This window comes from Nyctibius grandis, chromosome 7 (genome assembly GCF_013368605.1).
Source record: "Nyctibius grandis isolate bNycGra1 chromosome 7, bNycGra1.pri, whole genome shotgun sequence".
Classification (NCBI taxonomy): Eukaryota; Metazoa; Chordata; class Aves; order Nyctibiiformes; family Nyctibiidae; genus Nyctibius; species Nyctibius grandis.
Window position 1 is genome coordinate 3,254,193 of NC_090664.1, and position 26,316 is coordinate 3,280,508.

The 26,316-nt window shown below is 45.8% G+C and overlaps 1 protein-coding gene across 1 annotated transcript in view; it reads right to left on the minus strand.

Moving 5' to 3' along the window:
- The window catches only part of EEPD1 (endonuclease/exonuclease/phosphatase family domain containing 1), a 70,039-nt gene that overhangs the window by 5,854 nt on the left and 37,869 nt on the right, over positions 1 to 26,316 (minus strand). The window contains exons 3-5 of the mRNA XM_068405176.1: positions 6,096 to 6,206; positions 2,329 to 2,463; positions 906 to 1,038 (exon numbers count right to left, since the gene is read on the minus strand). Coding sequence (XP_068261277.1) covers positions 906 to 1,038; positions 2,329 to 2,463; positions 6,096 to 6,206 — 379 coding nt within the window. The remainder of the gene's footprint in view (positions 1 to 905; positions 1,039 to 2,328; positions 2,464 to 6,095; positions 6,207 to 26,316) is intronic.

A 26,316-nucleotide genomic window follows, 5' to 3' on the forward strand; every position in this document is an offset into this window, starting at 1 on the left:
TTGCATTGCTCAAGTTCAGGTCTAAATACTGGTGTCCCTCATCCTGGTGTAAAACCAGAGCAACTTATTTGAAAACAATACAATCACTCTGCAGATTACACCCAGGTACCAAAGTAGGATTTGGTTGATGGTCTCTTTTCTCGCTAGCAGCCACACAGAATCACAGAATCAATCAGGTTGGAAGAGCCCTCTGGGATCATCGAGTCCAACCATTGCCCTGACACCACCATGTCAACTAGACCATGGCACTAAGTGCCGTGTCCAGTCTTTTCTTAAACACCTCCAGAGATGGTGACTCCACCACCTCCCTGGGCAGCCCATTCCAATGGCTAATAACCCTTTCTGAGAAGAAATGCTTCCTAATGTCCAACCTGAACCTCCCCTGGCAAAGCTTGAGGCTGTGTCCTCTTGTCCTATCGCTGGTTGCCTGGGAAAAGAGGCCGACTCCCACTCCACTACAACCTCCCTTCAGGTAGTGCTTCTAATTATCCAAAAGTTAATATATAGAACCTACCTATTTTGAAAAAAAGCCATTAAGCTTCGTTCTGATTCTCATTAAGCACTTAAAATAGGGTCTTAACCCTGGTGTCTTTTTTTTTTCGGCTGAACTTGCTCTTACACTAGCATAAAATCAGAAGCAACTTCATGTGAAAAAATGATGTCAAAGCCAGTAGCGTCCCCTGTGCTGTCTGTGTTAATTAGGAGAGACTATAAGACAATGAGCAGGGAAAAGCACGTTTGCCATGCTGTGGATCACTCAAATTCAAACACCAGTAACGACAATGCGAAGCTGATGAAGATATTTGTGAAACCTGCACTGAGACAGATTTTTTTTTTAAATTCCTTTTGATGAGATAAGATGACCAGCATACACGTGATAGCTGGCAGGAAAAAAAACACCGTACCTTTCAGAGTCTCCTGCAAAGTCTGTGCAAAGGCTGCCAGTTTGTGGCTGTCGTGGTTCTTCCCAGTATTCTCTCCTGCTGAGGGTGACAAGGCCAGATGAAGGTTAACCAGCGTTAGATCATTCATCCCAACCTGGGGGAGGAAGGAAGAGAAATCAATGCCATGCAGACAGGGCACGGAAGGTTACAGAGCAAAACCACACGCCTGTTCCCAGTACTTTCGGTAGTAAATCTGGGTGACGAGGACTGACTTCGCTGTGTTTGTGGTGTGTTTTGGCTGGTCTTGGTTTTGGGAGGAAGAGGGGGAAGGTGTTTTGCAGCTCTGTTTGCAGCAACCTCATACCCTTTCAGTTCTGGGGAAACTGGTTTGCAGAAGCAAACAGCTTCTTTCCACCACAGCTGCAGAAAGAAGCTGGCTGCTTAAGAAAATGAGTTTATGGAAAACCAGTTGTTAATAAGCTACAAATAATGTTGTGGTCATTACAGGGGCTAATTACGACTCTCTCGTGATTAGCTCTGGCCCATCAGACTAACAAAGAAACTTAATGTACCTTGAAAGGGGCTGTTGGCTCCCTGCAATCTTCTGCTTACCTTCTGGGACTCACCTTGTCATGTGGCACAAGTAATATTTGCTCCTAATATTGACCTGTTTACATTATTAATTATCAATAATAATTTATTTATCTATAATTATTTCATTAATGCTTCTCCCAAAGCATTACCAGAGATGTCAAGTTCCCTAGGCTGGACCCCTCCATCACAGCCTGTGCAGAGACGGGGGCTGCGTGCTCACTCGAGCATATGTACGAGAACAGTTTCCAAGATGCAGGATGTTCTCTCAGATGGGTTCAGCCTGGTGAAAAAGCTTTCACATGGAAACTCTGCAGTATGCCAGCAACACGTGAGAGCTTGGTCCGAGCCTCTTGGAAGCACTGGGACTTCTATATTTATATATATCCATTTTGACTACACTTAACCCCTCTCCACTCGCCATTTGTGGCACTGACAAGAATCACAGCCCTGTAGCTGCTGGATACGCGTCTCGTTCTTGCCGTGTTAATTTGGTACAGCAGGACAAGGTGACTGGTGACTTCTGTCACTCTCTCAGTGGCTGCAGATGCTACCGAAGATCCGCTGACCCTTGTGTGCCCGAACGCTGCCTTGCAGCAGGGTTTGCTCCCACAGGAGCTGAGGAAAGGACAGATTCTGGTGATCTGCCATACCCATAAAGGCCCTATACGGGTATGTCTCATGGCCTTGACCTATAATCAAGCCACGAGACAGTGCTGAAGTGATGAGATGGGTTAGAGCCTCATGCAAATTTTTATCTGTTAGAAGACTCTGTGTCTTTCCAGCTTCTTACCCCAAATTTTTTTAATAAAACCTTAACTCTGCAAGGGTCGGTTGGCGCAACGGCAGTTACCTTGAAATGTGCAAGATACGGGTGAGGATATGAGTGCTTCCCATTGCCATTAGTCTGTGCACTCTCCTGAGATGAAGCATCTTTCAGTTCAATGCCAGCTGTTGTATCCCAGAGGAAGCCAGAATATTCAACCCCCTGCAATTAAAAAAAATTAAAAAAAGAGAGAAAAGCTAGTAGTAAGAAGGTAAAACCAAAACATTCTGCCCAAATCCAGCCCCCTAGGTGAAACTTTTGCCCCCAGGTTTCAGTACCACTGTTGGTACTGACAGTGGTGTACATCACTCCCAAATTATGCAGAGGCAGTAAAAGATGATGCAGGTTTATATCCGGGCTTGGCGCCTGCTGAGGGCAGGAAGCCCAACCTGCTGTGCACAAGCGTAAAGGAGAAACAGATCCTAGGCTATCAGTAGGAGATAAAGAAACAGGTAGAAATGCTGCTTTATCTCACCCCGGCCAAAAGCCCCACCAGATGTGGGAGGAATGCTCCCTGGAAACTGAGCGCGCCGAGCTGAAACACATGTTGCTCTGCTACTCGTGTCTGTACGTTGGCTATCGGACACCCAGGTAACTTTAGCACTTCTTGGTCCAGCCAAGGATTTAATAAGCTGTTTTTTTTATACAGGTGGAGCGCGTTGAGGACCCTCGCAGGCGTGAAAGATAAAGGTGCTGCCTCTCATGTGCATGGTTGGGCTGATAGGGTCCCCGTTTCCTCCTAGTCCAGGCAAGGCATCAGATTCTTCTGAGCCTGGTCAATAATGAGGTAGCTCGTTACCCATAGGTTTATTTGTCTAACCCTGAGCTCGGTGCCTCATGGTCTCACTGGGTGACTGCTAGGGCTTGTGGTAGACAATGCTGCACACCGTTGTTCCTTCTCCCCACACCGTACACCATCTCTCATACTTCTGTCACCCACAAGCTAAAAATACCCGGGCTCTTTCAGTCTCTCGGCATGAAATCTGGTCTAGACCTCTCAGCCCTGTCAATCTTCTCTGTCTCTTTTCCAGCTCAGACGTTTCATGCTCAGCTCTCTGCTCCTTTCAGCTCTGTTTCTATCATCCTGCACGGTTTTTTTTGATTACTTCGGGATGTGGAATTGGCACTTTCAGAAGGCTGCCTGCCCTGGTCCCACCATCAGCGGCATCTAGTTCAAAGCCTGTCAGCCTCTCTTCTCATCACCCAGACACCATTTTCCTTGATATCATTCAAACCGGCTTCCCTTATCGAATCGTAGTTAAATCCATCGCAAGGAAGAGGGTTTTTTTCCATTTCAGCTGCAATAAACAAGTGTTATCTGCTCTGCAGACTTCCCATGAGCCTTTAAAGAAAGTATTAAGGTTGGCTAAAATCCTTTGGTAGCTCCTTTAGATAACTCACCTTTAAAATACTGACCAAATCATTCCACCAGTCGGAAGTCTAAGGTCTGAAAACTGATATAGGAAAAGATGTGGAAGAATAAAACTGCTGTCAACAGCTCTTTGCTATTTCCTGGCTCCAGATTTCACATCAACATGGTTGTCAGAAGTCATTGCTTGGTTGAAGGCCGAATGCCTGGGACGTGTGGAAGCACGAGCCTGAAGCACCATCCACCATTTTGCATTATTTAGCCCTGTGGAGTATCCCGAGATCAGATCGTGCTAAAGATGCTCTATACTCAGGGTTACACTGTGTTACTTCACTGTATTGCATTTGTGTAGACAGTGTTCACACCTGACGGACTCACTAACTAACCCAAGGGGCAGAAGAGACTTTCTGGCTCAGTGGAGGGTTGTCCAGCACAGCCAGATTTCTGCTAAAGCAGCTAAAAGGAAGAGTCAGGAGATAACATTTCTATTGGCTTGGCCACAGACTTCTCCTATAAATTTGGGAACCATTCATCACAGAATCAATCAGGTTGGAAGAGCCCTCTGGGATCATCGAGTCCAACCATTGCTCTGACACCACCCTGTCAACTAGACCATGGCACTAAGTGCCATGGCCAGTCTTTTCTTAAACACCTCCAGAGATGGTGACTCCACCACCTCCCTGGGCAGCCCCTTCCAGTGTCTAATGACCCCTTCTGAGAAGAAATGCTTCCTAATGTCCAACCTGAACCTCCCCTGGCGAAGCTTGAGGCTGTGTCCTCTTGTCCTATCGCTGGTTGCCTGGGAGAAGAGGCCAACTCCCACTCCACTACAACCTCCCTTCAGGTAGTTGTAGACTGCAATAAGGTCACCTCTGAGCTTCCTCTTACATCCCTACCAGTAAAACAAGGTAGATGATGATTTTTATTTACTCAACCCATAATCAAAATTTTCACTGTTATTTTTGAAAATACAGCTCAAGAAATAACTGGCTGAAGACTCTGAAACAATTATTAATTATTATATAGAAACTCTGAGACAATTATTAATAATTCTTGGAAAAAAAGAAAAAGTGGAGGGACCAACTTCAACAACTTTGCACAGCTTTTAAAATTCAGTTTTTTAATGATCTGGCTGAACAAGAAATCCCAAAGGAAAACTCCAGCCAGGAATAAAAATGTCCTGAAGGGGATTTGCACTCTGCATTGGAATTAAGTGTGAACTGCATCAAACCTTGGACACATTCAGATCCTCCGTGCCTTTCTAGTGGCAGCTAGAGTCCAGGCCTCGTGCTGCTCAGGTGGTGGGTTTTTTTTTCCCCTCATTCTTGGGTTTTACTCAGAAGGGAAACAAAAGGAGGTGCACCTGCCAAAACATCAGTCCAAAAACAGCGAACAGTGATGCAACCTGATTTGGAAAAGTCAAACCAAGGAAACGTGGATTCTAAGCAATGTGATTATGGGACACAACTGCAGCCACATATTTAGTAATGACGGTGCTCAGAATAGATGAAGACAGCCCTAGGTACTGCTAGGCACCATTCATTACGTGACAGGTCTCGGTTCCTGCTTCTACCCCACAACAACATCCACGCTGCAGTAACTGCATCATGAGAATGATCCTGTTCAGCAACAACAGGCTTGAGCCCGAGGAGGACCTTGCCCTGAAAACTCATTAGAGCCCTTAAAGGGAAAAAAAGACAGATTTCCCTTGGGAGAGACTGCTTTTTGGCACCGTTAGTGGTGTGCAGCCCACTGTAGCTATACCTTGAATACTGTCAAGGGTAGCAGGTGAGGCTGTCACCACCTTATAAATTAGTACCTCACTGCAGTACATATATATATATATATATTCCCACAGCAGAAGATGCTGCAGGGAAAAGCACGGTGCCGATTTCAAACGGAGCCCACAGCATTTTAAACACCTGTGCAGAGCACTTTGGGGAACACGTGAGATAAGCACCTCTTCCAGATGAGGATGGCAGGCTGCACAGATTGCAAACTAGGAAAATGGGGACCCCTTCTGAATGCCAGCAGGTGCTGCGCTGGGGAACAAGCTAGGATGACTAGCACAAAAAAATTCAGAAGTACTGCAGCCTGCCAGGGACAAAACCAAGGATTCTTTCCTTGTGATAATGTGTACCCTTTCTTCTGTATTTCTATACTGCTTTTATGTACCATACCTCTCCCAAACACACACACCTTCCTCCTTACAAGTGTGCTGCAGGCTGAGGAAAACAATTCTTCCAAAAAATCAATTGCACAGTCGAATTGAAAGCTAAAGGAACAGTCAGCTTAAAAAACAAGAGATGCAAACCTTGCCAAAAAAGATTTGCAAAATGTTTTGCCTTAAACATTCAAAATATGTCCTTGGTTAGAGAGGGAAAAAAAAAGCAAAGCCAAAGTTCAGCCTTAGGAATTAATGTACCTTGTGTAGCTGGCCTGAGGGTTTTTCGGAAACAACACCCTTCCAACATCCTCTAGGGCCCTTCCACTTGCGGATGTTTGGCAGCGTCGGCTGGTTCAGCTCCGTACAGAACTAGAGAGAGAGGAAAGCGGGGAAAAAAAAGATCAGCTCTGTAGGGTTTTTAAAGAACTGCAAAATAAAACATGTAGCAAGACATTGGTAAGAGACACCGTGGAGCACAGGCTGTGCTCTCTGCCCTCCCTGAAGGCTCGCAGAGGAGGTGGTCTGGGCCACGTCCCAGGCTGACTCACCCCCAACTGGCCGTTACTTGGAGATAAATAAAAATTAAAATAACTCTGTTAAATGCTGCAAGTTGAACGTTTTTCCCTCAGACTCTTTTTTTTGTTTTCCTCCAAAGCTACTTGTTTGACTGGAAAGGGGTTTCCTCCATGCTGCCTCCAAAGGTGCTGACTGCACCGTATCCCACTCCTCGAGGGCCTTCATGAACAGCCACCGAAGCCTCCCGGGGGGCAGGAAGCCCCCATAGCAAACTGGCTCTGCTCCAACACCAAGGCCACCAGCACCACGCAAGAGGAAGGGTGTAGGCCAAGCTCAATAGCTGGTGTTTTGGGGTTAAGGCTCCTCTGACTTTACGCCAGGGACACACGCTTGAGACTCCCCGTGCACAAAGGGATCAGCTGCACGCTTGCACACAGATCCAGCAGATCCTTCTGATGCTCCCCAGAGGCATTCGTCTTCCTGGACACTGCTGTACAGCCACAGCGCTTGGACACCTTTACATGTCCAAGCACACGATCAGAGCTATAGAAGTTATGCCCTAATGCCCAACAGATCAGGGACGCTGTAACTGTGGACATCATGGAAAGCCCCCAAGTCCACCTGGGTAACATCTTGAGATTGAAATAAAAACAAAAATAATAAGAAAACCCTGTATGCCCTGGAAAATCTGGAATATGAAACCCCTTGATGTGGACAATATGGAATAGTTCTTGCCAGGGGTTTCAAAATAAAGCTTAACAGGAGGAGCTACAGCCCTTTGCCAAGCTGGTGTCAGGGCCAGGCAGAGGTGGGCCAGAGGCTGGCAGGGAGAGGAGGCAGCCGAAGGCCTCGGCCGCGCCGAAGGGCCTGCACGAGCAGCTCTGGCTGCGGGGAAAGGGGAGAGTGAAAAGCAATTGCTGCGAAAGAGCAACAGGGACTTTCCCTGCCCATTGTTTTGTTGTATCTGACCCTGGAGAAACAGTGTTGGAACAGAGGTTTTCACAGTGAAAATCTTGCATCCAGAATATCCCTCCAAACCAAGCAGCAATTTAACGAAGAAGGATTTTCAAAGCAAACAATAAACTCCTGTACAGGGTGGCTCTTTGCAGCGGGACGTGTCAAACACAGTTCGAAGGGCTACGGTGATAAACTGCCTGGATGTTAAGTGTTTCCTACGTGGGTATCAGCAAAATGATGGGACAGCTGTTCTCACGGTTCATTTTATCTTTTGATTCAAAAATAAAAATCAAGTCCCGCTCTTTCACTAACTGCCTTGTATGCAAGCTCAGCATCCCGAAGGCTGAAGTTGTAAGCGTTGACTTCTCGGATACATGCAAGCAACCCAGCGGCCCTTTTTTTTTGCCTCAGAAGGCTGAGAGTCATTTTGGTTGCACAGACCTGAAGCGAAAATGCTTGGCACACCTTTCAAACCAGTTTTCTGAAACGCAGAGATTGGCTGGGGCTTCTTATGCAAGATGCTGCATTAACATACCGCGTTATTCTCCGTTATATGCCCTCAGGCAGCACTAGGGCTGGGCTGGACGAGGAGGATTTAAATAACTTAAATCAGAAAAAAAAAAAATTGTTGAAATTAGGAGTTCAACTATAACCCAACAAAAGAGTTAACTTATCTCTGGGTTGCAGCTGCCTAGAAAGTCCAGCCAGCACAAAGTATATGACAGGGCTAAATAAATCCTACAGAAACCATCACTTCATTAAAAAGAGCATCTGCAGTCAACTAGTTTGAATATTTTGTTTCCTCCAAATTGATTTTTTTTTTTAAGGCCTTGATTTAACTTTGCTCAAACAAAAAGATGACAAATAAGATTACACGGTTTGTTCAGAAAAAAAGCCGTCAGCCTGTTCTGGGTACAGTTGCAGCACCAGAGCAGCTGACTTTAATCTGTGCCCATTTTCCAGGGCTTACAGGCGCACAGATTTTGAAGCTGTGACAGCATACTTGCTTAGGTCATGGTTTTTTGCTGAAGCGAGAAGAGCATTTCTCAAATCACATTGTTCTACCCACAAAACCCAACGTCAAACAACATCACGCTTTCCCTCATACCCTAAAAATACACAGACAAGCTCCTAGCCCACACTGGGAATGAAAAAAATGCCTTTCCTCCTTTGCAATCTAAGTTAAAGCTATGCCAATCCCTTTGAGAAGCAGTTCTCCAAGTGGTAAAGAAAAATCAAAATTAAACTCTCAGTCCATCAGAACAACTTTTTTTGTTTTTTCAAAATCCTCCTAAGGAAAAAAGTTCTAGTTTGGTTTTTCTCTAGAGCCTTTCAGGCTACAACTTTCCTGGAATTTAATCAGCTTCTTCATTAAATCCTACACATACTGAGTCAAAACACACACACATACCATAATATCAATAGCACCAGGGCTTATTTACGAGGACGCCCTATATTACACCTATGCGTTGTGGTCTCTCTTGCAGCTGGGTGCTGGTTTGTGTGGGACAGGCAGTGCTGCCAGGGAGCAGGAACATGGCACCACCAGGCTCCAGGCATCCCGTGGGCAAAGAGCAACCTGTGCTCTTGAGAGGTCAAACCCCTTGTGTCAGGTACCTGCTCATTGCCCCCATTTGGTGTGCAAGGCACCAACAAGGGCCACCACCCCAGGAACTGGGACAAGCCCCGTCGCCTTTGCTCATCAGCAACACGTCATTTTCCCAAGAAGGGAGGATCCAAAGATGTAATTGCTCTTTATCCACCGTGATAAGGAGCTGGTGCCTGTTCAGAAGCAGAGACAGGTACAGGAACGAGCTTATGATTGACACTGAAAAAGAACAGAGGGCAGTTGGAAGAAGCTGGGGAAACACACATTTGAGGAGGGACTGGAGAGGGGAAGGCAAGGGGTCTTGGACTACTTTGCGAGCAGGGAGAAGAACATATGATCTCCAGCACATGCCAGCCCAGCATAAGGGAGTTACAGGCTCCTGAACACACCTACCTGCCTCCCCAAGACACTCCAAGCACTGCCAGCAAGAGCATCTAATTTGTGCATTAAGTTAAATCTCTTCCAGTGCAGTAACTCTGCACACTAGCAGAGCTGCCAGCGAGCATCCTGCAGTAGCACACAAGCAGATCTCACCACCTCTTGGTCAGGATGTCCTGGTTAACCTTTGTTTTCTTTTGGGGTGCTATTTGTGCAGCCAGTCCCAAACCAGGCACAGCAGGGTCATCTTTTCCAGATGATGATACCACTCTGTGCTGAACATCTTTGCCTGTCAAGTGTTACTCCTGTGATACCAGCACTGGGGAGCACACTGAGCCAGTGACCTCCCTTGAGGAGAGGATCTTCTGCTCAAGAAGAGGGTGCACTACTCCTAAACCCTGAGGGAACTAAATGCGACCCAGGAAAACAATGTCTCAGAGCTCAATAAATTACACATTTCTTATTAGGTAGTGATTGCTCTTTGGAGGACACTTTCATTTCAGACCCGGAGTCAGAGCAGAGGCTGTGGTGAGGAAGGCGAGGAGAGAAGGAACAGTGAGGACAAGCTTCCAGGGTGGGCCTGTTGTTACTGCACGGTACATCTTGGTGCAGTAATCATCGTCTGAACTTTAGAAAGGCACTCAAAGCAATTAACTGTCCATTTTGCTTAATTACCACAGACGCTTTCAGGCCAAAAGGGCACTGCAGTAAAGGTAAACAACTACTCACTCCATCAACGCAAAAGTGATTTTGGTTCCTCTCAACCGAGAGATGAGAGCTAGGGAATAAACATTCCATTTTTGTCACAGAGTTCCTTTATTTTTAACAGGCACTAGAGGGAGCAGCTTTAATGCTTCAGGAGATGCATACGAAACTTCTATCAATTCTTTATCATTTCACCTATGTTGAGGTGTCATATTAGTAAAGATTTGACATCGTCATGGTGAAAGAGACTTGGAGTTTGAGTGTGGGAGCTGGCAATAGTTCAAAAGGAGACCCCATACAACAAAAAAAAGATGTTAAACTATATAATTAGGTCAAAATTCACCACCTTTTTTCAAATTGTAGATCCTGGATAAATCTCAAAGTAGAAATCTGTACCTGTGCATGAAAAATTTAAGTCTTCTGGTAGTGGGCTCACTTTCCTGTTAGTTTTGAGGGACGTCTTGGTAGTAGTACATAGATCGCAGGAATGTGCAGGTCATGGGCTGGAAAACACCAAGCTAAGGGCTGTTCTGTGCTACAGAGCATCTCCCAGTGATGGACTTGGTGCTTCAGGAAAGGGTAAACAGAAGAGGTCTAAGATATACCTTGTAAATTGTGCAGTGTCTCTTGAGGAGAAGCCCCCCAACCCTCCCCAATGAACCTCCCATCCTGAAACATGATCTAATATATTTCTGACAGGAGACACAACAAAACTGACAGTGTCTTCATGAGACCATCTGGCCCTGCTCCTTTTGAATCCATCCTTTAATGTATATATGCCTTCCCTGCTCCATCACTGGGTGTTGTATAAGCTAAAAATCACATTCCTGGAATTAAATGCACATTATCCTTTCTTTTCTTTATTCATCCGAGTGCAGTGTACTTTTATTTCCAATTGAAAAAGCCAACTCGAATACCTGTAATCCTAATCCAATCTACCACGTACAGGACACAGCTACAGTTGGTGCACCCTAATGAAGCCTGACCTAGAAAGCTGGGAGCAGAAAGGTTACAAATATTACTTGAAATCAGCACCTTTGGTTTTCAAGTAAAGGAGCCTGATTTGATAGAAGAAGAAAAGTGTTTTGTTAGATCACGGTTGTGAGGAGGAAGAGGCAGAGCTGGGTGGAGAGATTTGTGGGCGTTGCATTTTACTGAAGTGGCTGTTGAGGCAAGAAAGGTCAAAGGCTTCAGGACGGTTGTCCTGGTGCAGCCCCACATGGCAGTGCAAGGCAAGTCAAGAGGGGATGCAAGACCCAGCAGGGCCAGGATGCTCAGCACACTTCTGCAGCCAAACAACACCGCATCCGCTTCCCCCAGGCAGGAGCAACGAGGGAAGGGGATGCAGAAGAGCATCAGGCCTTTGAGTTATGTCTGCGTCCTCCTAGAACCAAATGTAACAGCGGGGAAGGAAGCGTTATTATGGCTAAAGCCTGAAACAGACTCCCATTTCCGACTGACAACGGTGTTGTGTCAGGCCTTATTGCTTGCTTGCCTTCTCCTCAAGTGTATCCTGTTCCTGTTTGCAAAAGCAGCCAGAAAATACACACACAAGAAACAGATGCATCCACTGGGGTGGGGGATGCACCCACAAACTCTGTTCAGAGGAACCATATAAATAACACGAGGGAAAGTCAGGGTGGCCCTATGCTAAGATATAACATTTTTCACATGCCCGTTCAACTAGTCCCTTCTAGGAAGACTTCATTAAAGATTGCATAATATTTATGGCTTGTGCTGTTCAAGTATTGATATTACATAAAGGCAAATAAAACTTGGCAGACAGATGGGGGTCTGATAGATAGATTGATAATTATAAGTGTTTTCAAAGGAGAACAACCCCCCTCCAGGGAATCAGTTTCAGTCTCAGCCATATCTATACATTCATGTTGGAAAAAGTTTTCTGTTTCTCCCTCTTGTACATAATTGTACATAATTCTACAATGACATTAGAGCTGAAGAAATAGCAAAAAAAATTATAAAGTTTAAGAGAAAAATTCTTGAATGAAAAAAAAAAAGAAGGAACCAATCTACTGAAAGTGCAGCAGCCACAGAATTACTCCTGGAAAGCTTATCTGCCCCTGCTGCCACGCTAGCGTGTTCTGTTTGCACTGGGTCATCGAGACCTGGGGCAATACCTTCCCATCCTTTACGTACTGGTTTGTTGTTCCTAGAGCTAAACCAAAACATCCAGATTGATGATCGAATAAATCCTTGCCATCCTCCACGTTCTTCACAAACATTATCTAATGCATCCTTCAAAGAGCTCTATGAACTCCTTGCGAGCAGCGAAATTGAGGTAGAGCCCTTCAGCACAGCCAAATCCTCAACTGGTGTCTGTCTTCAGAAATAATACAGCACCTATAGGCACAGTCATCACCTCTGTGAGCCTTTGCACACTATGGACAGAATCACAGAATCAACCAGGTTGGAAGAGACCTCTGGGATCATCGAGTCCAACCGTTGCCCTGACACCACCATGTCAACTAGACCATGGCACTAAGGGCCATGTCCAGGCTTTTTTAAACACATCCAGAGATGGTGACTCCACCACCTCCCTGGGCAGCCTCTTCCAGTGTCTAATAACCCTTTCTGAGAAGAAATGCTCCCTAATGTCCAACCTGAACCTCCCCTGGCAAGCTTGAGGCTGTGTCCTCTTGTCCTATCACTAGTTGCCTGGGAGAAAAGGCCGACTCCCACTTCACTACAACCTCCCTTCAGATAGTTGTAGACTGCACACAGAGCTCATTTGCTGTGATAACGTGCATGCATATTGGGGTCCCAAGCCCTGGTCCAGCTGAAGGCAGGCACCTACTGCTTTTTCATCAACTCAAGCAGGACTCATTTTTTCCTGGAAAATGTGCTGCTTCTGCTTCTTAAAAAAGCATCCTAGTAATTCAGATGGACACCCATGGAGGTAGCATTTCCTTCATCTGGGGATCACATTCGCAGCTCCTAAATGAAGGCTCCAGGCAACATGTTACAGATCAGAGAGCAAATATTTACTGTACTGCAGCCTTGCTGCCCAGGAGCCACGTGGCAACCTGAACTCTCAGCTTTGCTGCAAAGACCACTTCTAAGCTTAATACTTAAAAAAGGAAACCTCCAGGACTGAGCTCCTCAGAGGAGACAGGATGAGGAAGGCTCATTTTTCAAGCCCAACTATACATAGTCTAGAAACTAAGTTGTCCAAGTCTGCTCTGCCTGCTTCAGATGTGGGTAATTCTGGGTCTGCAGAGAGGCACCACTCTGCTTACCTGAAGGGCATGAAAGCAAAGCATCAGAGCACTCCATCATTTAGCACCCCTGGGGTTAGGTAGCAGCTAAAAGATGCCTGGCAGGATTGGAAAGTTTTTCAAATTGAAGGCATCGTTGCCCACGTCAGGTATCTGAGCCCCACCATGAGCTTGGCCCTGTTTTGAACTGGCCCGTGGATGTAAATCCAGCTGGACATGTGCCTCTCTCCTGCTGCTGCTGTGTTCCTCACCCATTGTACTTCATGAATGTGCGGGAAATAATTATGCTGATAAGCTTAACATTACCTCAATTATCAAAAGTGTGTAATGATTTGTTTCCATATACAAACCTGTTTGAATCAAATCAGGTTTTTTTTTTTTAAGTCAGGCTTTACAGGATCAGCTGGGGAGTGGCAGGAGCCTAAGTTTGCACTCCCAAGTTAGTTGCTTTCCTTTTCGAGTACTTATTTTGGAAAAATTTAGCAGTGAGTTTGTACATGGCCCTCCCAGAGGAATTACAGCTCACCACAGTCTGCTTAATTCTTTTCAATATCTAAGAGGAAATTACTTTATCTTTGAATATGTGATTAAAAAACCAGACTGTAGCCCATAAAACCAGACTGTAGCCCATAAAACCAGTTCTCTGTTCGCCTTTAATCACAGTGTTCTCGGGATGACAACGCAGGTCATTCACTGGCATGTTCTCCTACCTTCATCCTAGACAAAAGTGATTATTTATATAAACAATGTCTTTTTATAGATCTTCAAAAGGAAGACACTGAAACCTGCGGTGCAGAGCAGCGAAACAACAACTGAAAGATGCAATGCAATAACTGCCCTAACACATTTTAAGTGCTGGGGCCACTATTATAGAATTATGGGATGCTCAACTACCTATTGTCAAAATGCGATATGTAACATCTTTCAGCCAGTTTGCCATTTGATGGGAAGTTGTCTTCACAGATGCTTGGTGGAAATCCATGCTGCCCTTTCCCTATGGAAAAGGGCACTCATATTTGCCAACTTCCATACAGAAGTTTCGTGGGTTCTTAATTTCTCACATTTCCATTCCCAAGCTGAGCTTTTTCCAGTACTCCATGGGACAGACTCATTTTGCAGAAGACAGTTCCTGACTACTACTTTTCATACCCTTAAGGACTTTTTTTAATTTTTAAATGTACTACAGGAATTAAGGCTCAAGAGGTTGGCAAGGATGGCCACAAATCTTGGCAATTTATCCTTGAAGCCTTTTCATGGAAGTGTTTTATTCTGCGTAAGTAGGCAGCATAATCATTAACAGCAATAATGGCATGCTAAGGGAACTGATGTGGTACAAAGAAAATAAAAAGAAGCCCTCATGACTCTTTTTCATCAAGCTGCTTTTACAAGAGGTGAGTGGTTGAGTTCAAACACTTTCGCTACCTTGTCATAAAACAGTCTCCTCAGCTGGTTAGCTGTGCTAAAATCATAGCCACCCTGTGACTCAATTATTTACTTATTACTATATTGTCTGCTGTAAATACTCCAAATTTTTTTTTTCCAACTCATTATTTCCAAAGGAAGAAGGCAAGTTTCATTTTGCTGCCACCAGAAATACCCCTCTCTGGGAACGCAGGTGTACGCTTAGGGAAGGTATCACTGACATTATTAGAGCAATGTGGCGTCAGATATTTTAGAATTACTCCTACAAGCGTATTACTACAGCTACTGCTTCAAGCATGACCGACACAGAGAGCGCCAAGTCTTGCACAAAGTGAGCTACTGCATGTTTACCCAGAGCACACGTACTTCGTTTGGACCCATCAGGGCCACCGCTCCGCATGGCCATGGACTGTGCAGCAGATGTTCAGAGACCTAAGCTGAGTTCAGAGACCTAAGCAGAGACCTAAGACCATGCTCATGTGGACTAGGTATAAGGCACCGGGCAACCAGGAGTCAATGGCTTCCTGGGAACCCTTCTTATTTTTATTTTTTTTTGTCGAATCCCTGGGCCGATTCTTTTCTCATGAAACATGAACCTCGGGAATCTATTTCTGCGGTGCAGTGTAAAACCACACCACCCCATGAGTACAACCTTACTCACCCAGTAACCACCAGGACTCCACGAGGTGAAAAGCAGTTTATCAGAACCCAGCCCTTAATATGGAAAGCAAATAGAAAATCATCCTATGAAACATGAGACCCAAAAGTGATAAGAAATAGTTTCTTGTTACCTATTAAAAAAAACCCCACACACCAACCGACCAGTGAGCTATATCAATTTGCCATGATCTGAATCTCCTCACCTGCACATTGCCTTCAGCCAGAGAAAAACAGGAGAAGGAAAAAAAAATGTTCTAATACAAAAGAAGAACAAACAAAACCTAAAGGGAACAGGGAAATCACAGTTGTTTTGAATGTTATTAATCAAGAAAAGCTGCTTAAGCACGTCAGATAACTAGGTCTCTCTCCATTCCCATGATAAAAATTTACTCATTTCCAGAAGTGTTAGCAAGTGAGTTGGGTTTCTTGTGTTCTTTTAATTGAAAAAATTGTGCCCTTCCAGCACATACATGGTGGTAAAGACAGACAGGCCTGTGCTAATGTGCAGTTTGAGAAGGAATAAAAGCAGCGTGTTAAGAAAACTGCTGTGACACAAGGCAAAAGGCGCAGCCCTCGTTATTACAAGGCCACAGTCTGGCCAACTCCACAGAGCCTTGCATCAAAAATAGTTATTTACTGGGCATCTTACTTCCATCCTTCTCTTTCCTACTGTTAGTTTTACTGTCTTCCCCAACTGATTGACACCTGTGCTTAGAGCAAGCATTCTTTCCCATGGTAAGAACACAAAAACAAGGAAGAGAAAAAAATATATAATATGACTCACAACCATTGCCAGCCTCAAATATTTATTCTTCCTTCAGGCATTGATTACGCCACCGTACAGAACACTGTGCCACTTCTGTAAAGTTACTGAAATCTGTCTTGCATCCTATTCCATTGCTTTTTTTTTTTTCTTTGGATGCTTATTATTAGGAGATCTCTTCCAGGCTGCTAGCATTAGGACATGTCATCTCACCTTTTTAAAAAAAATCTCATACATTTCTTACATTGTTTTTCACACCTCTAGCCCTTAATTTAAAGGGCCCAATTTGACACCGATTCCTCTCTGAAATGGCACATTCTTTATTTAGAGGTTTGCATGAGTAATAGATGGTTTTCTGTCTTCACTCACTTGCACACACTCACAGAATCACAGAATCAATCAGGTTGGAAGAGACCTCTGGGATCATCGAGTCCAACCATTGCCCTGACACCACCATGGCAACTAGACCAGGGCACTAAGGGCCATGTCCAGTCTTTTCTTAAACACCTCCACAGATGGTGACTCCACCACCTCCCTGGGCAGCCCATTCCAATGGCTAATGACCCTTTCTGAAAAGAAATGCTTCCTAATGTCCAACCTGAACCTCCCCTGGCAAAGCTTGAGGCTGTGTCCTCTTGTCCTATGCTAGTTGCCCGGGAGAAGAGGCCAACTCCCACTTCACTACAACCTCCCTTCAGGTAGTTGTAGACTGCAATAAGGTCCTCAGAGTCTATGGGACTGTCCACCAACCCTGACCAAAGTTTGGCTCTAACAGATGCAATGGACTCTGGCTCCCCAGTGAGAGCATACGCATTACTTAATCCACATAAACTGCCAGAAAATTATTTAAGCTGATACTAAAACATTCTTGCTGCTATGTCAACCTATTAGAAAGGAAAAAAAACCCTCGCCCTTCCCCAAAATTGCTGACTATCCAGCACTAGTCCTGTTCTATGAACTTGCTTTGCCTTCTGCCATCTTCTAGAAGAAAGCCAGGAAAAGGACTGACTAAGGACCCCTATTACTTGTACCACCCACAAACAAAACTTAAACATGTGCCAGCATTTGTAAACACGTACCTTCTGTTTTGCCTTGTTCTGGAAGTGTAGAGAATTATTTTACTAATGAGTAAGTTCGGCTTTTGTTCAGGGATAAGACTACATGCCTCACAAAAGAATGCCAAGCTAGTATAACAAGCAACCTCCATACCACCACTTCTCAGAGAGGCACAGCCACGCTCCAGGGGAGAAGAGGGCACTTCCTAAAGGACAGCATTTTAAGAGCAACCTGTGTTCTCCATGGCTCCCTGTGATGTGTATAGCATGGCTTCTAGTGTTTTGTTCATTGAAGTGCACTGATCAACAGAAAATGGATGGGCAATGCAACTAGAGAGAAAAAATCCAGCCAAGACCAAAGACACCAAAGATACTAGTAGATGAGAGCCATGCTCCCAATACTGCTGACCAGTTGACGATAGTTTGCAGTAGAGGGGCCTGGAAAGACAAAGTAGTCATAGGTCCCCTGCAGAGAGCTACTGAAATCATCATGGAGCTGGCCAGAGCCATGAGGTCCACTGATACATCTCCTTAAGCTTCTAACCATCTAGATCCCTCCTAGAGGACAGAAAGGAGGAAAAGAAGTGAAAGGGCAGAAGCAAACATTGTATAGCTGCAGAGTTCCTAAGTCAGTTTAGTGAATGGGATAATCATAGAATCACAGAATGGTTTGGGTTGGAAGGGACCTTTAAAGGTCATCTAGTCCAGCCCCCCTGCAATAAGCAGGGACATCTTCAACTAGATCAGGTTGCTCAGAGCCCCGTCCAACCTGACCTTGAATGTCTCCAGGGATGGGGCATCTACCACTTCTCTGAGCAACCTGTTCCAGTGTTTCACCACCCTCATCATAAAAAATTTCTTCCTTATATCTAGTCTAAAGCTACCCTCTTTGAGTTTAAAACCATTACCCCTTGTCCTATTGCTACAGGCCCTGCTAAAAAGTTTGTCCCCATCTTTCTTATAGGCCCCCTTTAAGTACTAAAAGGCTGCAATAAGGTCTCCCCAGAGCCTTCTCTTCTCCAGGCTGAACAACCCCAACTCTCTCAGCTTTTCTTCAATAGGAGAGATGTTCCATCCCTCTGATTGTTTTTGTGGCCCTACTCTGGACCTGCTCCAAGAGGTCCATGTCTTTCCTGTGCTGAGCACTCCAGAGCTGGATGCAGTACTCTGGGTGGGGTCTCACCAGAGCAGAGTAGAGGGGCAGAATCACCTCCCTTGTCTTGCTGGCCACACTTCTTTTGATGCGGCCCAGGATACGGTTGGCCTTAATTAATTAATCCCGAAGAAGCCTCCCATATTGTAAGAAATGGTGTGAACATCATTTCCTGCTCCACTCAGCCAAAAATTCCTTCACAATAACAGCTACACTTCCCTTCACCCTCATATTTCTTGACCCCACAGGGTGTAGTCTGAAAAAAAGACTTTGCACCCCTGAGTATTACCTGCACTCAGATGAAAAAGCAAGACAAGGGAAAGAGACAGGGGGAAATAGAGGAAGGGTGTGGGAGAGCAGAAGGGTAAGTAACAGAGAATAAGGTGAGAAAAAGAATTAAAATAAGCTCAGTTGGACGATTTGGAATAATCTCCTTTTACTCTGAGTGGTCAGTCATTGACTCCAAGGGGGCTTGGAAGGAACAGGGCAGGAGGACCTACTTCAGCTGATGAATTATGCAGGAGTCCATCCCAAGGCTGAATTAGGCAAAGGGTACGATGAGAGGCTTGACTCCACCTCTCCCCTCTAGAAATGGGGAACAGAAAAATGAGGCAGAAGGGCTGGAAGGGACTGATCAAAGGTCCTGCCTGAGTCAGTGGCCAAGCCTACATCTCCTTTTCCTCTTCTCTGAAAGCGAGACTGCTGTTTCCTTATCTGACTCCAGAGTACATCCAAATGTACTTATGTTTCAAGGGGGTCAACCTCTTTCTGGAAAGGACAGTTCTAAGAACAGGCAGTAAATATAACTCATTTACAGCAACTAATATATTCGTTGCCAATTGCCTTACAATCTTTTTTAATCAATACCTCTGAAGCAAAGCAAGATTGCAGGACAGGGCTCACACTGTACAGGAGGATTATGGCATTTAAAAATATGCACGCAAAGACTCAGTCCTGAACTAACGGCATTTCTGGGGTACACGTCTGCTGCAGTAAAAAGTTCACATCAAAGAAGAAGTACTGTCTTGGTGTTAGAAGAGTGCCCGGGACTCAGGAGATCGAGGTTTGCTTCCCAGCTCCGTTCGGAGTCGGTCATCTTAGGTGACTGACAAAATCATGTGATTTCCTTGTAGTTCCAGCATGTCTCCATAAATCAAGGACAGCCACAGTTCTTCCCTGCCTCTCTGGGACCACTGCATGATTGTACTCTCCAAAAAACTGAACAGCAGCAACAGTGCTGGACATTTTGGCTGCGCAGACAACAGGTGACCCAACCCCAGTAGCTGCAGAGCTCAGACAGCTGTGGCAGACCCTCGCCCTGGAGGGGTGGGTGTCAACAGCCCTTCCCTGCTCTTCCTTCAGGAGACATTGATGGTAGTTCCCATGCCAGTGCCGGCTTATACACAGGCAATAATGTTTGCTGCAAGGGCAGCACTGACTGCATGACCAGCCACTTGGTGCTTTTACCAAGGAAATGGTGATGGGCCAGACTAATGGCCTCGGGTGACCAGCTGCTCTATGTCAAGGCATATTATAGCTCACTTCCAACTGCCCTAGCAAATGCACACACAAACATTTATATCCACACAAGCAAGAAGCGTCTGGAGGGTCTGACCTATGAGGAACTGCTGAGGGAGCTGGGGTTGTTTAGCCTGGAGAAGAGGAGGCTCAGAGGTGACCTTATTGCAGTCTACAACTACCTGAAGGGAGGTTGTAGTGCAGTGGGAGTCGGCCTCTTCTCCAAGGCAAGTAGCGATAGGACAAGAGGACACAGCCTCAAGCTTCGCCAGGGGAGGTTCAGGTTGGACATTAGGAAGAATTTCTTCTCAGCAAGGGTCATTAGCCATTGGAAGGGGCTGCCCAGGGAGGTGGTGGAGTCACCATCTCTGGAGGTGTTTAAGAAAAGACTGGACATGGCACTTAGTGCCATGGTCTAGTTGACAGGGTGGTGTCAGGGCAATGGTTGGACTCGATGATCCCAGAGGTCTCTTCCAACCTGATTGATTCTGTGATTCTGTGCCTAAGCTTACCCCTGCAAACGGAAAACAGCACCTCTCTTTCAAATACCGACAAGCTCCTAGGGATAACCTTTCACAAATAAACAACCTGCTCAGCTCCGAGAAGGATTTTATAACGAACAGAGATTACAATGGGCTTAATCATGATTAAACACTGATCTGGCTCAATCTACTCAAAAGCAGACAAAAGATAAATAAAAACCTCCAGCAGATGCATTTCATGCTGGAAATTCTGGAACCTCAATTGACGTCATACTTTTTATGTTCAGATAGTATCTGAAGGAAACAGTACACTGGATCAAGAAAACAAAAGCAAATTTCTAGTTAAAATTCTTCGTGCTCTGTGTAGAAAGGAGAAGGCTACAGCAGGGAATGCACAGCGCAGCTCAGCATTTCGCAAACCTGTTTTTGACTGTAGCTGAAATTGCACTATTAGAGCGATGCCACTAGAAAGAAACAAGCACTCCCTTTTGTCCTCCTCTCCTGGGTCCTACCCTGTGAAAGCGGGCACCGTTAGTCATTGCATTTCCCCTCAGACAAAAGCTGCTCCTGATCGATCACAGGCAGGTTCATTTTCTCTTACTAAAACAATGCCACCTCCTCAGTGTCACCCCAGTTGCGGCGCATGGATTCCTCAGGCACAGGATGAGAATTCTGCATGATGGGAAGGGATTGCATCTAGCAAACATCTCCCAAATACAGACATCTGGTCTTTCCTATGCGTGAGGAAACCCAGGAAATAGATTCCACATCATGGGAGACAACTCCAGCCATTAGTACTGCTGAGGGAAGTGGAAAAAGTCAAAAACTGAGCACGGATCCTAGGGATTGCTTGCTTACAGTGCTAAGCTTTCCATTTTATCCAACAGGGTAAAGATGTTCTCTTCAAGGAAAGAGAAGTAACTTTCCCTATGAGGGAGAAAAAAAAATTCTATCTGGAGAAGACGGCTGATCAGTTCTCTATCATTCCAGCTCTTCATGTCCACACCAGCAGAAACGCCCAATGGAAGACCACGTAGCATTTGGCCAGCAGACAGAAGATGGCTAGAAGCTACATCGCTGCCTCTCTCCTGGTGCCTAGCGAATGTATCCTGTGCTTCACAGCTACAGGACCTCTACTTCTGAACACCAGTTGAAAGACTTTCAATCCCTTTTGATTTGTGGCCTCCAAAACTTCTCCAGTGAAGGTGAAAATCCCCATACAGACAATACAAGCCTACGATAATTGCTTTGTTCTCACTTGCTTTTCACTGACCTCTTAGATGTAGCTCACAGTGCATAAATTTGCCATCACTGGCACAGACAGACCTTGATAGTAAAATCTGATATTTATCCTGATTTTCAAGCTGCAAGTTATCATCAACTTGAAGAACATCATCCCTGAACAAAATCACAATTCTCACCCCAACTCCTACCGTGCTTCAGTCCACCCAGCATATCTCTCATGCCAGTCTAGATACACCCCTTCCCACTTCCAGCAGAATAATCATCACTTTGCAGATCAATTGCACACTTTCACAAACTGCAGATCAGAGTTACGTGATTTGCATTTCCTAGATGAGAAACCAACAAACTGCTCTGTCTGTGGAGTTAATCGGAGAGTCCTTTCTCAACCCCAATAACAGCAGATGCACTTGATTGTTAATACACAAATAGGAAAATAATGGGTTAGTGTTGCTTGTTCCCAAAGCAGGCTTACCTTCTAAAGAGCTGCCAGGGGGTTACTAAAAAGCTGCAGTGTGCCCAGGTGGCCAAGAAGGCCAATGGCATCCTGGCCTCTATTAGGAACAGTGTAGCCAGCCGGTCCAGGGAAGTGATCGTCCCTCTGTACTCGGCACTGGTGAGGCCGCACCTTGAATACTGTGTCCAGTTCTGGGCCCCGCACTTCAAGGAAGATGTTGAGGTGTTGGAACGAGTCCAGAGGAGGGCAACCAAGCTGGTGAAGGGTCTGGAGGGTCTGACCTACAAGGAACGGCTGAGGGAGCTGGGGTTGTTTAGCCTGGAGAAGAGGAGGCTCAGAGGTGACCTTATTGCAGTCTACAACTACCTAAAGGGAGGTTGTAGTGAAGTGGGAGTTGGCCTCTTCTCCCAGGCAACTAGCGATAGGACAAGAGGACACAGCCTCAAGCTTGGCCAGGGGAGGTTCAGGTTGGACATTAGGAAGCATTTCTTTTCAGCAAGGGTCATTAGCCATTGGAAGGGGCTGCCCAGGGAGGTGGTGGAGTCACCATCTCTGGAGGTGTTTAAGAAAAGACTGGACATGGCACTTAGTGCCCTGGTCTAGTTGACATGGTGGTGTCAGGGCAACAGTTGGACTCGATGATCCCAGAGGTCTCTTCCAACCTGATTGATTCTGTGATTCTGTAAATATAATGTTGTTGTACAGATTATTTAACTTTCCTCAATAACCTGCCTCTGAAGGAGAAATGAGCTCAAGAGCCCATTTTAACACCTGAAGGGCACAGGGGGGAACATCTGACAGAATGCAAAGAATATTTTTATTTTTCTTACAATATGGACAACTCTTCCTGCACATCCTACTGCCATCAAGCACCAGTGAGAACAACCTTTTTGGCGTACTTGTTGCCTATGGAAAAGGACTATGGATTTAAATGCTAAAACAGCAACCAGTGTGAAATGTCACCTGGCTAGGCAGTTCAATCTGCTAATTACTTAAACAGATTTATTTTTCAACTTTAAAAACAGCATGTTCCTCGCGAGGATTATTTTTTCCCCTTCCCCAAATAAATACAATTAACACGTGCCAAGTAGAATTCTTCATGTGCAATTAAGGACTTCCCGAAACTAGACCAAGTAAAGCACTCAAAAACACGCCGGGGCAAGAGTGTCCCTGGGGGGCTCTCCCAGAGCTGTGCTTCTGGAAGAGGAAGAGATGCTTCATACAGGACGCAGCACCAACAAACCTGCGTGCCCAAGATACACTGGGGCAAGCTCAGCGAGGAGGCAGGGGGAAGCAAACAGATCGATTTGAAGGTTCACGGTGAGGCAAAATGCAGGTAAGCGTGCGCTTAGTTTTAAGCTGCCAGTGAGACCCCTCACGTGGCATACAGAATCACAGAATCAACCAGGTTGGAAGAGACCTCAGGGATCATCGAGTCCAACCATTGCCCTGACACCACCACGTCAACTAGACCATGGCACTAAGTGCCATGTCCAGTCTTTTCTTAAACACATCCAGAGATGGTGACTCCACCACCTCCCTGGACAGCCCCTTCCAATGGCTAATGACCCTTTCTGTAAAGAAATTCTTCCTAATGTCCAACCTGAACCTCCCCTGGCGAAGCTTGAGGCTGTGTCCTCTTGTCCTATCGCTAGTTGCCTGGGAGAAGAGGCCGACTCCCACTTCACTACAACCTCTCTTCAGGTAGTTGTAGACTGCAATAAGGTCACCTCTGAGCCTCCTCTTCTCCAGGCTAAACAACCCCAGCTCCCTCAGGTGTTCCTCCTAGGTCAGACCCTCCAGACCCTTCACCAGCTTGGTCGCCCTCCTCTGCACTCACTCCAACACCTCAACATCTTCCTTGAAATACGGAGCCACACGTGCTGGAGCACACTGACAGCCTGCTGCTTCATGTCTCACCTCCCAGACCGCCACCCCTTTCAAAAAGGTGATGCTAAACGGTGCTTTGCAGTGCCAGATAATTTTCTGATACCATCTCAAGGCCCTGGTTCTCGAGAGACTCGTACACACGCACGTGACTTCAATAGGATTTGATTTAATGCGGCTAGTCTGCAGCACGTGTGTGCCCCTAAGTCTTTTCAAGGGGCACTGCTGTTCACCAGCGTGCTTCTGCTCACTCTGGGTTTCCATGCAGGTATCAAAAATATACAACAACACTTTCAAAGCTAAGCGTTGAATTTTAGAAATAATAAGGTCACAAAAGTTCAAAACCATCTATGACAGACTAGAAAGCGTTCTATAGGAAAAACACTTCTAGGTTATCATGTCCGTAGCTATCTTAAAGAAAACTTCCCTTCAAAACCCAGAAAAATCAATCTTGCAATTAATATTAAAATACTACCATTTAATAATATTCTGTATTCCTGCAATATAATACAAAATAATAATGATTTATGAATACAAAACTCAGCACGTGTTCTCAAAACCTGACTCCAAGCAGGCAGGACAAGGAATTTTGTTCTAGTCTACTTTTTTTTCCCCTCCCGTATTTAAAAAATAAAGACAGCAAATTTCTTTGAACTTACATAATTCCACCCTGTTATTTTCCAGAGGGCTAAACCGGCCTTTTAAATTCTTTAAGCTTGGCATTGTATGAAAGCAGATATCAAATATTCAGAGAGCTCAATTTAGAAATATCATTTTTCTGAAGCTGAGCCTTTCTGAAGAGCTTCCTGCAGAGCTCCAGACAATGCCTCAAACAGCCATTCCCACCAGGCTGAGGTCGCTCGCCCTTGCCAAGCCTTGTTTTAGGAGGCCTTGGGCCAAAGGGAGGTGCAAGCCCGACAAGAGAGGTGAGAAGTGTACAGGGTATGAGGTCCCAGAGAAGCTGACTGCTGCAAACGACAACAATTTGTGAATATTAACCTGTTTTGCACAATGAGTGTTTGAGAACCTCGTGGTCTTCACATGCAAAAAAACTACAGTATCACCTTCCTAGTCCTCTGTTGCTGCCTTTTAACAAAATCCACCTCTTTGGGTCAAAAATCAGAGCTCACCAAAGCCAATGAAGAGACGCCCCTCTTGAATTAACTGGGTTGTACATAGGACCTCTGTGAAATGCATCTCTAGTCAGTGGCAAAGCACAAGGCTGAAACACCCGCTGGCGCTGGATTTGATTTTACCCAGTATGTCCAGAGTACCCAGCAGATGCAGCCTTAACCCAGTGCTGCAGGACCTTCTCCTTCACAGAGACAGGACGTGCTCGAGGCAGGAGAAGGTTTCCTCCTTCCTCACCAAGCCTTGCCAGGTCACTCACAGCCACAGAAGGGCTGCTTGGGCCAGCACCAGCTCAACGCCTGCCATAAGGCAGCAGTTTTCCCAACAGGGCTCTGAATCCAGTTGCTTTCTTTGAATCCTACCAACTGTCTCTTATTTCCATGCTGCCTCCCAGCTGGCTCCTTGGTCCTCTAGACGAAGGAGGTGGTGCAGAACATGAAGGGAACCCCCCAGTCCCAGCATGGGTACTGGGAGTCCAGTCCTACCCTCCAGGCCAGCAAAATCATAGAACAATAAATACGACATTGGGTTCCTCATGGAGAAGGAAATGATCTATAGGGTACCGCTGTGTTTGCAACACCCTTGGCTGAGGAGAAACACTGGGTGTTGTTATTTACAAATCCTCCAGCCTTTTGTGGCTACTGGTTTTGCTGCGGCTCCGTAGGTGAGATCTCAGGCTGCTGAGGCACCGGCGCGTTGGCTAAACCAACGGGGTCTTACGCCCTGGACCAAGGGGCTGCACCCCCTGAACAGGACCACATAGCTTGGACACAGGAAGCCATCAGCTCCGCACAGCTCCTCCTCTCTGCCCCCCACACGGCCGAGCGCAGGCTGTCTGCAAACCCCACCATCCCTGGGACAGTCGATGGACAGCACATCCCTCAGCTCCCTGGAAGGCCAAGCTTAAAGGCAGTCCTATCCCTGTGCAAGGCGGACAGGAGAAGAGCTTGGGCTACCACGCACCATATACTCAGCTGGTGGTGGTAGGGCTGATGTTGAGTAGCTAGCTGCTTGGATCCTTTCATCACTAAATTAAACTGCATTTCTTCCAAGGCACCTCCTGCTATCCTCCTGAGCTGGAGAGCCAAAAGGAGCCCCTCAGATGCTCTCTCTGCTCCAGACGTTCATCGTTGTCGGTTCAAATCATCTACTTATCCCAGCTGTTAGCAAGGAACTAATTTCAGGAAAGCTAATATGGGCAGACTAGAGGCATTGCTTAACCCAAGCCCACGGTAAAATCAGAAAACACCAGCAGTTTGGACAAAGAATCGCCCCTCTGACTTCATGTACTGTGCAGTTAGAAAGATT